The following is a 15,000-nucleotide window of genomic DNA, read 5'->3' as shown; positions in this document are numbered from 1 at the left end:
TGCAATGTCAGTTTTTATAAAACGTATAATTTGTTTTGTTTAAGCGGAAAAAAACCAGACCCAAATTTCTCTATGCGATGTGGTGCTATGCATCAGGGAAACAGCGAAGAATCGGAGGAAGCAGGATCTCCTCTGGGCAGGAGGCCTCCAAACAGCCTGCTGGGCGGAGAGGAGGATCTCCGGGAAAGATGGTGCACACCTCCCGCTCTTCCTGGAGATGCCTCCCCTCAGCCCAGCAGGCTGTTTTCTGCCTCTCCCAGCCAGAGTCATCCCCATGGGCCGTGGCCTCAACCACGGCCCAGGAAGCCATGGCCTGGGAATCTGGGCGGGTGCGTGGATGTGGGTGGTGTCTTCTCCAGGAACCTCTCCACATCCCTGCGAATACCCCAGACGCTCAGGAAAACTGACTCTCCGAGGAACCATAGCAAGAACCGAAAATGCAGAAATGGAGGGGACCGGGGACCCCCTCAGTGAGCGAACCACCAGCAGGTTCTGACATTCGTCTAAACATCCTATAAACAAAACGTCCCAGGGAGGTGTTCCAGCAGAGGCAGATGCTGAGGGCCATGCCCAGAAGAATGGAAAAGAAGGCCTCAGCAGACTCACTGATGCCCTATTCACAGCAGCACCCAATTCCCAATAGCAGGGAGGCAGAAGCAACACAGTGTCCAACCACTGATGAACAGACAGACAAACCGTGCCTCTTCCACACAATGGGACATGATTCCGCCTCAGAAAGGAACTTCCGAAACCTGCCATGACGCAGATGAACCTGGAGGACACTGCATTACGGTCAGTCCCGAAAGGACCAATACGGCGTGGCCCCACTTCTCTGAGGGACCTCGGGTAGTAGAATTCAGAGAGGAGGAGGTGCTGCCTCTGCCTGTGGGGAGTGAGTGCTGAGTGGGGACTGAGTTTCCGTTTGGGAAGATGAGAAAGCTCTGGAGACGCTGGTGGTGATGGCGGCATGGCAATGCCAATGTGCTGAACACCACACACTGTGCACTTAACAATGGCTAAGATGGTACATTTAAAATTACAAATTTCTATCATAATAAAAAAAATTAAAGGGGCCAGGTGTGATGGCTCACGCCTGTGGGAGGGTGAGGCACTGTGGGAGGGTGAGGCACTGTGGGAGGGTGAGGCAGGAGGGTCACTTGAGCCGAGGAGTTTGAGACCAGCCTGGGACACACAGTGAGACCTTATCTCTGCTAAAAATAATAAATTAGCTGCGTGTGCTGGCGCTCACCTGTAACCTCAGGTACTCAGGAGTCTGGGGTGGGAAGATCACTTGAGCAGGGAGGTTGAAGCTGCAGTGAGCTGTGATCACACCACTGCATTCCAGCCTGGATGACAGAGTGAGACCCTGTCTCCAAAAACAAAACAAAAAAAAAACAAAAATAAAAGAAAGCAGGAGGTGTCTAACACGGTGGAGATCTGAGGCAGGCAGGCATTCAGAGGCAAAGACCCACACAAGCCTCAGCCCACCTGGGCCTGGGAAATGCAGGGACATCACACACAGGGGACACCAGGGAGGTGTCCAACCAGCCAGCAAGCAGGGAATGGGCAGTGGGACAAACACCACCCATGAGGAAGACAGGTCAAGCAGGGTGCCCGACACCATGAGATGACTGCAACCACCTCTCCAACTATGGGTTAGAAGCAGAAATAGCAAGAGTTTCAGCCAGATGTTTCATGAGCCTCCTCTTGTGCTTTTACCAAGACGGGGCCCATCAAACCTGAGGGTTCAAGGTCAGTCATGCCCTTGAGGGTGAAGGCACTAGAGCTAAACCGACCAGAAAGCCACAGACACAGTCACAGGGAGCCTCTTCTCGGTGACACTGTGTACTGCCATCCAATGCGGTCTAAATGCCAACCCACTCTGCTCCTAACTGTAAACCTCGAAGGCCATACTTCAGTTTAGTTTCTATGTTGTTCATTTCATCTATCTTTATCTATCTATCTAGAAACAGGGTCTCTCTGTGCTGCTCAGGCTGGTGTGCAGTGGCATAATCATAGCTCACTGCAGCCTTGAACTCCTGGGCTCAAGTGATCCTCCTGCCTCAGCCTCCTGAGTAGCTGGGACTATAGGTGTGCAACACCACATCTGGTGAATGTTCTTATTTTTTGTAGACACAGCATCTCGCTATGCTATCCAAAATGATCTTGAACTCCTGGACTCAAGTGATCCTCTCTCCTCAGCCTCCTGAGTAGCTGGCTTTACAAATATATACCACCACACCCTTTTTATTTTTTATAGAGATGAGGTCTTGCTATGTTTGCCCAAGCTAGTCTTGACATCCTGGACTCAAGTGATCCTCCCACCTCAGCCTCCCAAAGTGCCAGGACTGCAGGCATCAGCCACTGTGCCTGGCCTTAACAGCCATAATTAATTAATTAATTGGTTTTTATTTATTTATTTTGAAATGGAGTCTCCCTCTGTCACCCAGGCTGGAGTGCAGTGTTGCAATTAGTGAGCTGAGGCTCACTGCAACCTCTGCCTCCTGGGTTCAAGCAATCTGCCCACCTCAGAACTCCTGAGTAGCTGGGACTACAGGTGCACACCACCATGTCCAACTAATTTTTTTTTTTTTTTTTTTTTTTTTTTAAGTAAAGACAAGGTTTCACCATGTTGGTCAGGTCTCAAACTCCTGACCTCAAGTGATCTTCCTGCCTGAGCCTCCCAAAGTGCTGGGATTACATGCCTGAGTCACCCACCTGGCCTTAACTGCCATGATTTAAACTAGACACTAAAGGGAATAACTGGCCTTAGAAATCCAGCTTCTGTAACTGACCGGGTTACCTCTGACTTGGCTTCAAACAGGAAGCCCTGAAGATTGACCTTTTCAAGTACAACACTTCAAGAACTTGCCCTCTTGAAGGATTTGTCGGCTATCCATTTAAAAATATCCAGGTGCGGCCTGACTTCAAGTGCAGGCCCTGCCTCCACCTGTCAGCGCGGGAGCCCTGGAGGCAGCTCTATCAGCCTCAGCATCCCCTTCAGGGGCCGCTGCGCTGAGCCAGAGAAACCACAGGAGCGGGCGGGCAGAGAGGGGAGATTTTACTCCAGCATTCCCTTCCACGTTTCGTATTAAATATCTGAAATATATTAATCTTAAAAAAACAATATGGACACAGTACTCAATGGACAGAGGCAGTGGAGTAAACAAGAAGCCCAGATTGTAAAATCGTAGGTCATAAAAAAACTGGAGCGCACGTGCGGCAGGTTCCGGGCGCGCAGGGAATGACCCGCCGCGGAAGCTTTCAGTCTCGGAGGAGGTTTTCGGGCTTAGGGTAGCCGAAGAGAACAAAGTCGGCCTCGTAGAGTTTGTATAGCTGCTGCCTCCAGGCCAGGGGGATCTTGGCGAACCAGTCCTCCTCCCAGCTGCTGGCGGTCCTGTTCCGGTAGCTCGGGGGGAAGCGGAGGCGTTGGTCCACCTGGAGCAGCTGCAGCAGCTGCGCGGCGTCCTCGTCCAGCGTCTCCAGCTTCCCCACGAAGTCGTAGTCGATCTGGCACGGGTGGCAGAGGCGGTACACCTGCCGCCAGTGCTCGTTGAAGGGCGCCAGCTTCTCGGTGTGCGGGTCCAGCAGGTACTGGATGAAGTTGGCGAAGGACACCTTGAGGCCGGCGCGGAAGGCCTCCCGCGCAGAGGCGGGCAGGCTGGTGTGGTTGGCGTACAGCCGCAGCATGGGCACGGCGAACTTGCGGTAGAACTCCTCGTTCTCCAGCTCGAACTTGCTGCGGAAAGCAGAGATGAGGCGCACGAAGGGGTCACGCACGAAGAGGAACTTGGTGTACTTCTTAAGCTTGACCTTCATGAGGTGGCGGGAGAGCTTCCCATAGCGGCGCCAGAACTTGTTGAAGGTCAGGTGCGCGCTGGCGTTGTGCACGTGCTCGCGTGGGATGCGCAGGGGGTCGCGGTAGGGCGCGCCGCGGTGCAGCAGGCTCCCGCTCAGCACGATCATCACGCGCTTCCAGTTGGTGCAGGCCACCTTGGGCACATAGCAGTAGATGGCGCCGTGCCGGTCATCCACAATCAGATGGCTCAGCTCCGAGTTGGGGATGTCGTCAAATGCGCGCTCCTTGGTGGGGAAGGCCAGACTGGAGTTGGCGCAGAAGCCCCGCAGCACGCTCCGCCGCTCCGCCTGCTGCCGGCCCTGGTCGGGGCTGCGCCGGGCGTCCCGCGGGGACCAGTCGTAGCCTCTCACGCTCTCCTCCATGCTCCCCGGGGCGGGCGGCTGCTCCGTCTCCTTTCTGGGAAGGTCGCTCTGCTTCACACTGGCACTGAGAAACTTGTCCAGAAACTCGTCGACATCGGAGTCGGCCGTGAGCTCCCTGTCTCTGTCTGGCCCGGGGGTGGGCAGCGGCGGCCCCGCGTGGGGCCTGGAGAAGGATGTGTGCAGGTAGAAGTGCGCGGCGCCCGCGCTGTCCCAGTACACGATGATCAGCAGGATCATAAACGCCGACCCCAGCACCAGCCACAGCCGGAACAGCCGGGCCTTGGTCATCCTGCCCCCGGCGGGCTGGGCCCTCTCCGGGCCTCTCACTTCAGCTTCCTGCAGAGCCGGGGCATCGTGCTGAGAACCTGCAGAGGCAATGACACACTAGTTACTGACTGAGATTCACTGGGGCTCTGACTCCTGCCTTTTGATCAGTGGGGGACTGGGCCTGGAGGAGCAGGAGTGCTGGGCCACATGATAACAGGCTTGTCCTTCAGAGGGGCTGGAGGCTGAGATCAGCCTGCAGGGAGTCTAAGTCTACACATCCATGTGGCTGAGCATCAGTAAAGACCCTGGATGCCAAGGCTCGGGTGTGGCTGGCAGTACTCCGCACGTGCTGACACTCGCCACCCCCTGGGGGAAAGCAATGCTGCCAACAACTCCCCAGAAAACGACACCCCCCAGGAAGTGGAGACCAGCACCAGGCATGAGCCCTCCTGGACTCCGCCCTCTGCAACTCTTCCCAAGGTTGATTATAATCTTCGAATCCATCTCCTTTCCCTATAATAAACCATAACCACGAGAATAACTGCAGTCAGTGAGCTCTGTAATCCTAGCAAATCATCAAACCCGACAGGGGACTCAGGGATGCCTGCATTTGCTCTTGGTGTCGTAAGAGGGGTCTTGGGAACCATTCCTTAACTTCACAGTGACCCAACTAAAGAAAAATTGTTTTGGCAACACCCACTCTACTTAAGTCGAACGCCAGTGGAAGAACTGCACCCCACGACTTCATCAGGGCCACCCTGGGAGCAGACCTTCCACACCACCCCGGCTTCCCAAAAGTAGGCGGCACATTCCTGTTCCCCTGCCAGGCACCAGGGGGTGTTGGTGGGGCTGAGCAGAGAGCTGATCCCCCTTCCTCTAACCATGGAAGTAAAGGTGCTTCCTCTGTCTGTCCAATCAGCATACTGTCTGTCTGTCCCACCAGGGCACTGTCAGTGTGGTCCAGCAGAACAGTCTAAGCCTCGACCCCACCTGGCATCCACAAGGCAGAAGGAGACGGTGTGAGGCAAAGGAGTCCACACTCTGACTCCTCTCCCCTGGCCACATGAGGGCCCAGTGGGAGCTGGACTCCAACTTATCTCCACCCCTATTTGGAACTCCTGACATGGTGTGAGGTGGTTAGAGGTGGGGCTCGTTGGCCCTCTACTTTCTGGCCTCCTTTTTTCCTGGGAGTGGAAAACATTAATCATGCAAACATTAATCAAAAGAAAGCAGGAGTGGCTATATTAATATCAGATGAAACAAACTTCAGAAGGAAGAAAACTACTAGAGACAAAGGGACATTACATACTGAGAAAAAGTTCAATCCCCAGGAAGACATAAGATCCTAAATGTGAATGCACCAAACCACAGAGCCTGAAAATACTAAAAGCAAAAATGAATAGACCTAAGGGATAAATAGACACATCTGCAATTATGGCTGGAGACTTCAACACTTCACTCTTGGTAACAGACAAAAGCAGAAAACCAGCAAGGATACAGAGTAACTCAACACAGCAACCAACAGGACCCAACCAACCTATGCAGAAGACTCACCTAACACGAGAACACAATTTCTTCTAAGTGTCCAACATTCACATGGTAGACCAAACCTCAACTAACTTAAAATGAAATCTTGACCAGGCACAGTGGCTCAGCTGAGGCAAGTAGATCACCTGAGGTCCGGAGTTTGACACCAGCCTGGCCAACATAGTGAAACACCGACTCTACTAAAAACACAAAACAGGCTGGGCACAGTGGTTCACACCAGTAATCCCAGCACTTTGGGAGGCTGAGGCAAGTGGATCACCTGAGGTCAGGAGTTCAAGACCAGCCTGGCCAACATGGTAAAACCCTGTCTCTACCAAAAAAAAAAAATACAAAAATTAGCTAGGCATGGTGGTGGGTGGCTGTAATCCCAGCTACTCGGGAGGCTAAGGCAGGAGAATCGCTTGAACCCAGGAGGCGGAGGTTGCAGTGAGCTGAAATTGCACCATTGTTCTCCAGCCTTCACGACAAGAGCAAGGCTGTCTTAAAAAAAAAAAAAAATACAAAATTTAGCTGGGCATGGTGGGGTGTACCTATAATCCTAGCTACTCAGGAGGCTGAGGCAGGAGAATCATTTGAACCCAGGAAACAGAGGATGCAGTGAGCCAAGATTCCACCACTGCACTCCAACCTGGGTGACAGAGTGGGACTCCATCTCAAAAAATAAAAATAAAAAATAAAAATGAATGAATAAATAAATATAAAATAATTGAAATACTTTGAGAGTTTTCTAGCTATAAAAGAATAAAACTAGAGATTAATAACAAAAGACAAAAATTTACAAACACAAATTACTGGAAAATAAATGATACACTTTTAAATAATAGCAAAAGAAAAATTTAAAGTACACAGAGGAGAGTGAGAATAAAAACACAACATATGTTGCAGCCACTGTGGTACCAAGAGCATTAGAAAACAGAAGGGGCCAGGCATGGTGGCTCACGCCTGAAATCCTACCACTTCGGGAGACCGAGGTGAGATGATTCCTTGAGCCCAAGAGTCCAAGACCAGCCTACGCAATATAGCAAAACCCCATCTCTATAAAACATACAACAATTTGCATGGTGGCATGCACCTGTAGTCCCAGCTACTCAGGAAGCTGAGACAGGAGGATCACTTGAGCCCAGAGGGTCGAGGCTGTAGTGAGCTGAGTTCATGCCACTGCCCTCCAGCCTGGGTGACAAAGTAAGACCCTGTCTCAAAAAAAAAAAAAAAATAGGAGAGATTGCAAATCAATAAACTAAACTCCTGTTTCAAAAAACTGGAAAGAGAAGCAAGAGAAACCAAAAGCAAACAGAAGGAAGAAAATTATTATAAAAAGCAGAAATCAATGAAATTGAAAATAGGTAAGCAATAGAGAAAACCAGTGAAACAAAAAGCAAATTATTTGGGGAAAATCAATAAAATTGATATTCTTCTAGTAAGACTGACAAAGATAAAGAGAGAAAGCCGACATGGTAACTCACATGTGTAATCCCAGCATTTTGGGAAGCCAAGGCCAGAGTATCCCTTGAGCCCAGGAGTCCAAGACCAGCCTGGGCAACATGGCAAAACCCCGTCTCTATAAAAAATAAAAAATCTGCCATGCATGGTGGTGTGCACCTGTAGTCCTAGCTACTCTGGAGTCTGAGGCAGGAGGATCGCTTGAGCCCAGGAGGTCGAGGCTGTAGTGAGCCGAGATCATGCCACTGCCCTCCAGCATGAGCAACAGAGCAAGAGCAAGACCCTGTCTCAAAAAAAAAAAAAAAAAAAAAAAAAAAAGACACGAATTATCTTTATCAGGAATAAGATGGGATGAAATTATAGATTCGGCAGCCACTGAAAGGATAAGGAACTACTACAAACAATTTTACGCCCACAAATTTCGCAACTTAGATGAAACAGAGCAATTCCTTGACAACCGCAAACTACCAAAATAAATAATCCTATACTAAGTAAAGAAACTAAATTTGTAATGTGAAAGTTCCTGAAAAAGAAATCTCTAGGCCCAGATGGTTTCACTGAAGAATTCCATCAAACATTCAAAGAATAACAACATCGATGTTACACAATCGCTTACAGAAAGGAGAAGACAGGACATGTCCAACTCATCATCCTGATACCCAAACTAGCAAAACCCAGTACAAAAAAGAGAAAACTACAGGCAAAACTACAGGCAAAAATGCTCAAAATATTAATAAACCAAATCCAGCAGTGGATAAAAAGAATCATCGCATGACCAAGTGGGGTAGGCAAGAACAGCTCAACGTTCAAAAATCAACCATGTAATCTATCCTGTTAACAAGCTAAAAAATCAACTCCTACAGGAAGCATCAACAAAACCCATATCCATTCATTATAAACACTCTCAACAAACTTAGAAAAGAAGATATCCTCAACTCGATAGAGCATCTACAAAAACCCTACAGCTTTACCCTTTTTCTACCATTTCTGTTGGCTGGGGGCGGGGGGCAGGGGGGAGTGGGAGGTGCCAATTTCAGTTGCAGGAGGCCCAAACTGTGTTGAACTTTTCATCTTCAAATAAATGTGCTATTTTCTTTCAAGACAGAGCCTTGCTGGAGTGCAGTGGCATGATCACAGCTCACTACAGCCTTGACCTCCTGGGCTCAAGTGATCCTCTTGTCTCAGCCTTCCAAGTAGCTGGGACTACAGATATACCACTGGGCCAGGCTAATTTTTTTTTTTTTTTTTTTTTTTGGTTAATTCTTTATAGAGCTTTGGTCTTACCACGGTACGCTGGCTGGTCTTGAAGTCTTGAACTTCTGGGCTCAAGCAATCTGGCCACCTCAGCCTCGCAAAATGCCAGGAGTTTCTTAAACTGAGTCTTTTTTCATTTGTATGTCTCTGGGTTTTTTTGTTTTTTTTTTTTTTTTTTTTTTTTCATTTGCATGTCTCTCTTTTTTCTTTTATGAGACAGGGTCTCACTCTGTCACCCAGGCTGGAGTACAGTGGCATGATCTCGGCTCACTGCAACCTCCGCCTCCCAGGTTCAAGGGATTCTCATGCCTCAGTCTCCTGTGCAGCTGGGATTACAGGTACCCACCCTGACACCCAGCTGATTTTTGTATTTTTAGTAGAGATGGGGCTTCATGTTGGCCAGGCTGGTCTCAAATTCCTGACCTCAAGTGATCCGCCCACATCAGCCTCCCAAAGTGCTGGGATTACAGGCGTGAGCCACCACACTGGGCCTGCATGTCTTTCTTTTTTTTTGAGACGGAGTTTCGCTCTTGTTGCCCAGGCTGGAGTGCAATGGCGCGATCTCAGCTCACTGCAACCTCCACCTCCTGGATTCAAGCAATTCTCCTGCCTCAGCCTCCTGAGTAGCTGGGATTACAGGCACACGCCACCATGCCCAGCTAATTTTTTGTGTTTTTAGTAGAGACGGGGTTTCACCATGTTGAGCAGGATGGTCTCGATTTCTTGACCTCGTGATCCACCCGCCTCGGCCTCCCAAAGTGCTGGGATTACAGGCTTGAGCCACCGCGCCCAGCTGCATTTCTCTCTTGATTGTATTCTTGTATGTTACATTTTTAAATATAATATTAGCAGTGATCTGAGTGGTTAAAAAAAAACAACAGCAACCCTACAGCTAACCTCATAATTGAGGGTGCAAAAGGGAGTACTTTACCACTGAGATCAGGAAAAAGACGTCCTGCCTCTGCCCTGTCATCAGTAGACACCTACTCATCCCCAGCTCAGTGAAGCCTTTCTCAACTGGGACAAGGTCCAGATCACACACTCGTCATTTATCCCTTCATTTATCCCACCCTGTGTATTTATTTGGGGTGTGGGTATCTTGAACTACTCTCACTCTCGCTCACACAGCCAGGAGGGTAGGCTCCATCTGATTGTGCTTACCACGTGCAGGCACACGGTAGGGTGCAGTCAATACCGGGTGAATGTCAGGCTCAGAGGCCCACATCCCATCAGCCTTGCTGTGAAGCCCCTTGTGACCAAGACCCTCAGGTTCCATGCCAGGTCCTCTCCTGGGGCATCCCTGGGCCACCTTCCTGTCTTGGCTTCTTACTAAGGACATTGGTTCCTTTACAGGAATGAGTCCCAGCCCCTCAATATTCTCCCCATAGCCAGCTGCCCTCTTCTCACTGCCAGTCCCTCTACATGATACCCATCTACCTCCTCCTACCCTGGAGTACACAGGTCCCCCGGCAGTCCCCTGCTGATCTAGCCAGCCCCCTGGTCCCCAACTGGTCTCTCCCTCCAGCCTACTGCCTTCTGCCAGGCCGTTCCCCCAGAGGGTTTGACCCCTGACCCCTGGCACCTCTGGCCACCACCACCAGAGTGCAGGCTCCCCCAGAATCTGCATTCAGAAAGATGACAGCCTGGAAAGATGAAAAGTAAAGCTGAAAATAAATAAGAGATGGAACTGTATACTGAGATAAGTGGTAAGTTCTCCACCTAAAACAATGAAGATCAAATAGACAGGATGGGAGAAGACTTGCAAGTTGGATACAAGAGAAAATGAGACAAGCTTGACAAAAAAAAAAGCAAATGCAGTGCTATTTTGCATTTTAACACACACACACACACCTGCAGGGGTGGGCCTCCTGCACCTGTCCCATGTGTGGGCCTTACAGGTGACTCACCACCTGTGTTCACAACAGTCCTGTGTCCTCAGTCACATCCAAAACAATGGCGGCCACAGGGCATGGATCCCCAGAGGCACTCACCTCTAGAGGTCAGATTCCATTTCTTTCCTAGATGTTTGAGCAGGGCCATCTCACAGCCCCATTCAGGGGTGGAGGGTAAAAGGGAAATGAATGCATCCATATTCAGTGGCTGTGACCTGGCAGTCTGGGGTTTCTGGAAGAGCCCGACAGTCTGGACCCCTTTCTCCTGGCACTCACCCTTGCTGCAATGCAGTTGTGTGCACACCTGTCTTGACTCACATGCTGAGCAAGCAAGGTCCTTACTGGGGCAGCTTTTTTTTTTTTTTAGACGGAGTCTCACTCTGTCGCCAGGCTGCAGTGTGGTGGCATAATCTCGGCTCATTGCAACCTCCGCCTCCCAGGTTCAAGAGATCCTCTTGCCTCAGCCTCCCGAGGAGCTGGGACTACAGGCATGTGCCACCACACCAGGCTAATTTTTGTATTTTAGTAGAGACTGGGTTTCACTATGTTGGCCAGGCTGGTCTTGAAATCCTGACCTCAAGTGATCCGCCCACCTCAGCTTCCCAAAGTGCTGGGATTACAGGTGTGAGCCACCCTGCCCGGTCTGGGGTAGGATGTTGCCTTCTCCTCCGGTTCCTTCACGGGGCATGCTGATAACAACAGGCTCTGGCCGGCCCTCAGTGTCTCTTGCCCACACAGCACCCTGTGGAAAGGGAGCGCTGTGGGAGCTGGGGCTGTTCAGGAGGAAGAGGATTTCTGTTGGTGCCTCAAATCCCTGAAGGCCTGTCACAGAGGAGGGGGACCAGGCTTGTCTCTGCAGCTTCAGAAGACAACACTTGGATCCCAGGGTCAGTCAGTGAACAAACAGGTAAGCTAATGAGTTAAGTGGCCAAAGCCTGCAGTGAGATCCTGTTCCTGAGGGCATCCAAACATAGAGAGGTGGATCGCCCCTGGGGTCCTCTGGGGGAGTCTCGCATTGGCGGACCCTCTTGGACTGCTCCTGGCTTAAGTTTCTCAGAGTCTATCTGCCTCACACACACTGGACTATACTCTAAAAGCCACTGTGCCTGGCCCTGAACAGACTCTCATGAAATCAACCTCAAAGTTCATGATGCTGAAATGTGGCTGTACTCTCCATCCACCTCTGCACTTCTGTGGACTCTTAATTCATGTTCTTTCTTTATATTCTTTAGAGTCAGGGTCTCACCCTTTCCCCCAGACTAGAATGCTGTGGCGTGATCATGGCTGACTGAAGCCTCAACTTCCTGGGTTCAAATGGTCGTCCCAAGAAGCTGGGGCCATAAGCACATACCACCACACCTGGCTAATTCTTTTTTATTCTTTCGTAGAGACGGGATCTCCATGTGTTGCCCAGGCTGCGAACTCCTGGGCTCAGGAGCTCCTCCCACCACAGCCTTCCAAAGTGTTGGGATTACAGGTGTGAGCCATTGTGCCCAGCCTCAATTAATTAATTAATTTTGAAATACAGTCTTGCTCTGTTGCCCAGGCTGAAGAGAAGTGCTGCAATCTAGGCTCATTGCAGCCTCGACTTCCCAGGCACCTCAGTTTCCCAAGTAGCTGGGACCACAGGCGTTTGCCACCATAGCCAGCTAATTTTTGTATTTTTGGTAGAGAAAGGGTCTTGCCATGTTGCTCAGGCTGGTCCGGAACTCCTGGGCTTAAGTGATTTACTCACCTCTGCTTCTGGCATGAGCCACTGTGCCTGGCCTCTTAATTCATTTTTTCAATGGCAAGTGTAATAACCTACTCATAGTAAAAAGGTCTGTGTACAGAGGGTGGCGGGCTTCCACATGAAAGGAGCTGGGATGATTCTCAGACAGAGAAAAGGATGCCCTCTGCCCATCGCCACCTTCACTCAGTGCTTCCTGGGCCCCCAGAGTTCAGCAGGCCCGATGGAGGCAGAGAAGCCCAGTACCCAGCAGACCCTAACCTGGAGAGAGATGACACCTCCTTTCACCCTGCACCCTGCCTGTAGTCCACCAGCATCACACACAGCTAATCCCTGTGTCCAACCTGAGTAAAGCAATGACCCTGCTAAAGAAATCACGAAAACATGGGGATCAGAGGGCCTGCTGCTGTCTCTCCACAGCCCCGCCGCGTTCCCCGCCTGCCCTCCAGTGTGTTCGCGGGTGTGAGTGGGATGAGAACAAGCAGCCCTGTACCAGCTTTCAATGACCTCTGAACGGTTATAACCACGTGATTTTACAGCCTAGTTTTTTTTTACATTCATTCATTCATTCACTCACTCACTCATTCATTTGAGACAGTGTCTTCCTCTGTTGCGCAGGCTGGAGAGCAGTGGTGTGACCTCAGTTCACTGCAGCCTCTGCCTCTCCAGGTTCAAGCGATTCTCGTGCCTCAGCTGCCTAAGTAGCTAAAACTACAGACTAATTTTTGTATTTTTAATAGAGACGGGGTTTCTCCATGTTGGCCAGGCTGGTCTCGAATTCCTGGCCTCATGTGATCCACATGCCTCGGCCTCCCAAAGTGCTGGAATTACAGGCGTGAGCCACTACGGCCTATTTTTAAAACTACATCCTAAGTATCTGTGCTGTTCAAGTGTTCAAGGCCACCCCTCTCGAGGATGTGTAACAATCAACAGTTTCTTGAGATGACAGTAAAGGAAACCACATGAAAAAAAAATGTTTTCTGAAGGCTAAGTAGTGAAGGGGAAGAGTAACATGTCAAACAACTTGAGAGGGAAGTTGCCAGTTAAGATGAAGACTAACAAGAAGAGAGAAGCTTCAGTGGAGTCAGTCACATTGCAGACACAGGCAGATGCCAGAGGCAGGGATGCTGCCGCCCTCCACGCATTCTGCGCGTAAGAACCAGATAAGGGCATTACTGAGCCAACGTAAGCACTTCCGCTTATTTTTCAGCCAAGAAGCATTATATACACACAACCAACGCCAGTGACTATATCATTTTATAAAACCTATGACTTTTCATTGATAATAAAAATTAATAAGACTTCACTTTGGGAGGCTGAGGCGGGAGAACTGCCTGAGCCTACGAGTTTAACACCAGCCTGGACAACACAGCAAGACCCTATCGCTATAAAAAAATGTTTATAAAGGATTGGCGTGGTGGCTCATGCCTGTAATTCCAGCACTTTGGGAGGCTGAGGCAGACAGATCACCTGAGGTCAGGAGTTTGAGACCAGCCTGGCCAAGATGGCAAAACCCCATCTCTACTAAAAATAAAAAAATTAGCTGGGCATGGTGGTGCTGGCTTATAATCCCAGCTTCTTGAGAGGCTGAAGTGGAAGGATCATTCGAACCCAGCGGGTGGAGGTTGCAGTGAGCCAAGATCGTGCCACTGAACTACGGCCTCGGCAACAGAGCAAGACTCCATCTCAAGGAAAAGAAAAAGTAGAAAAAGAAAAGAAAAATTAGCCAGGCATGGTGGTGTGTGCCTATAGTCTCAGCTACTTCAGAAGCTGAGTTGAGAGGATTGCTCGGGCCCAAGAGTTCGAGGCTGTAATGGGCTATGATGTAGCCACTGCATTCCAGCCTGGGCAACACACCAAGACCCTTCTCTTCAAAAAAATGTAACAACAACAACAAAAAAATTAGCAGGACGTGGTGGTGTACATTTACAGTCCTAGCTACTCAAGAGACTGAGGCAGGAGGATGGCTTGAGCCCAGGAGGTGGAGGTTGCAGTAAGCTGTGATGGGGCCACTGCACTCCAGCCTGGGCGACAGAGTGAGACCCTGTCTCAAAAAAATAAGTAAACACAAAATTATCACATAAAATTACCATATGAGGGGCTGGGTGCGGTGACTCATGCCTGTAATCCCAGCTACTCGGGAGGCTGAGGCAGAATCACTTGAACCCAGGAGGTGAAGGTTGCAGGGAGCTTAGATTGCAACACTGCACTCCAGCCTTGGTGACAGAGTGAGACTCTGTCTTAAAAAATAATAAAATAAAATAAAATTACCATATGATACAGCAATTCCACTTCTGCGTATATACCCAAAAGAACTGAAAGCAGGGTTGTTTTTTTCCTGAGACAGCGTCTCACTGTGTTGTCCAGGCTGGAATGCAGTGATGCCATCAAACCTCACTACAGCCCTGAACTCCTGGGCTCAGGTGATCCTCCCATCTCAGCCTCCTGAGTAGCTGAGACTATAGATGATTGCCACCAAGCCCAGATGCTTTTTTTGTAGAGATGGCATCTTGCTATGTTGCCCAGGCTGCTCTTGAGCTCCTGGCCTCAAGTGCCCTCCCACCTTGGCCCCTCAGACTGCTAGGATGGCAGGCGTGAGCCACTGCCCCAAACTTAAAGCAGCGTCTTGAAGAGATGCTTGCACACCCA

The 15,000-nt window shown here is 50.0% G+C and overlaps 1 protein-coding gene across 2 annotated transcripts in view; it reads right to left on the bottom strand.

Moving 5' to 3' along the window:
• Nucleotides 1-3,084: 3,084 nt before the first annotated feature.
• Nucleotides 3,085-15,000, bottom strand: part of CHST12 (carbohydrate sulfotransferase 12) — a 28,864-nt gene continuing 16,948 nt past the window's right edge. For both annotated transcript variants that reach the window (XM_039470350.2, XM_039470376.2), the window contains one exon: nucleotides 3,085-4,586. In XM_039470350.2, the coding sequence (XP_039326284.1) occupies nucleotides 3,265-4,509 (1,245 nt within the window). In that variant the 5' untranslated portion in view covers nucleotides 4,510-4,586 and the 3' untranslated portion in view covers nucleotides 3,085-3,264. The remainder of the gene's footprint in view (nucleotides 4,587-15,000) is intronic.

The sequence above is a fragment of the Saimiri boliviensis genome, chromosome 1 (genome assembly GCF_048565385.1).
Source record: "Saimiri boliviensis isolate mSaiBol1 chromosome 1, mSaiBol1.pri, whole genome shotgun sequence".
NCBI classification, from domain to species: Eukaryota; Metazoa; Chordata; class Mammalia; order Primates; family Cebidae; genus Saimiri; species Saimiri boliviensis.
The sequence above is the reverse complement of the archived record's forward strand: the minus strand, read 5'-3'. Positions and strand labels throughout refer to the sequence as shown.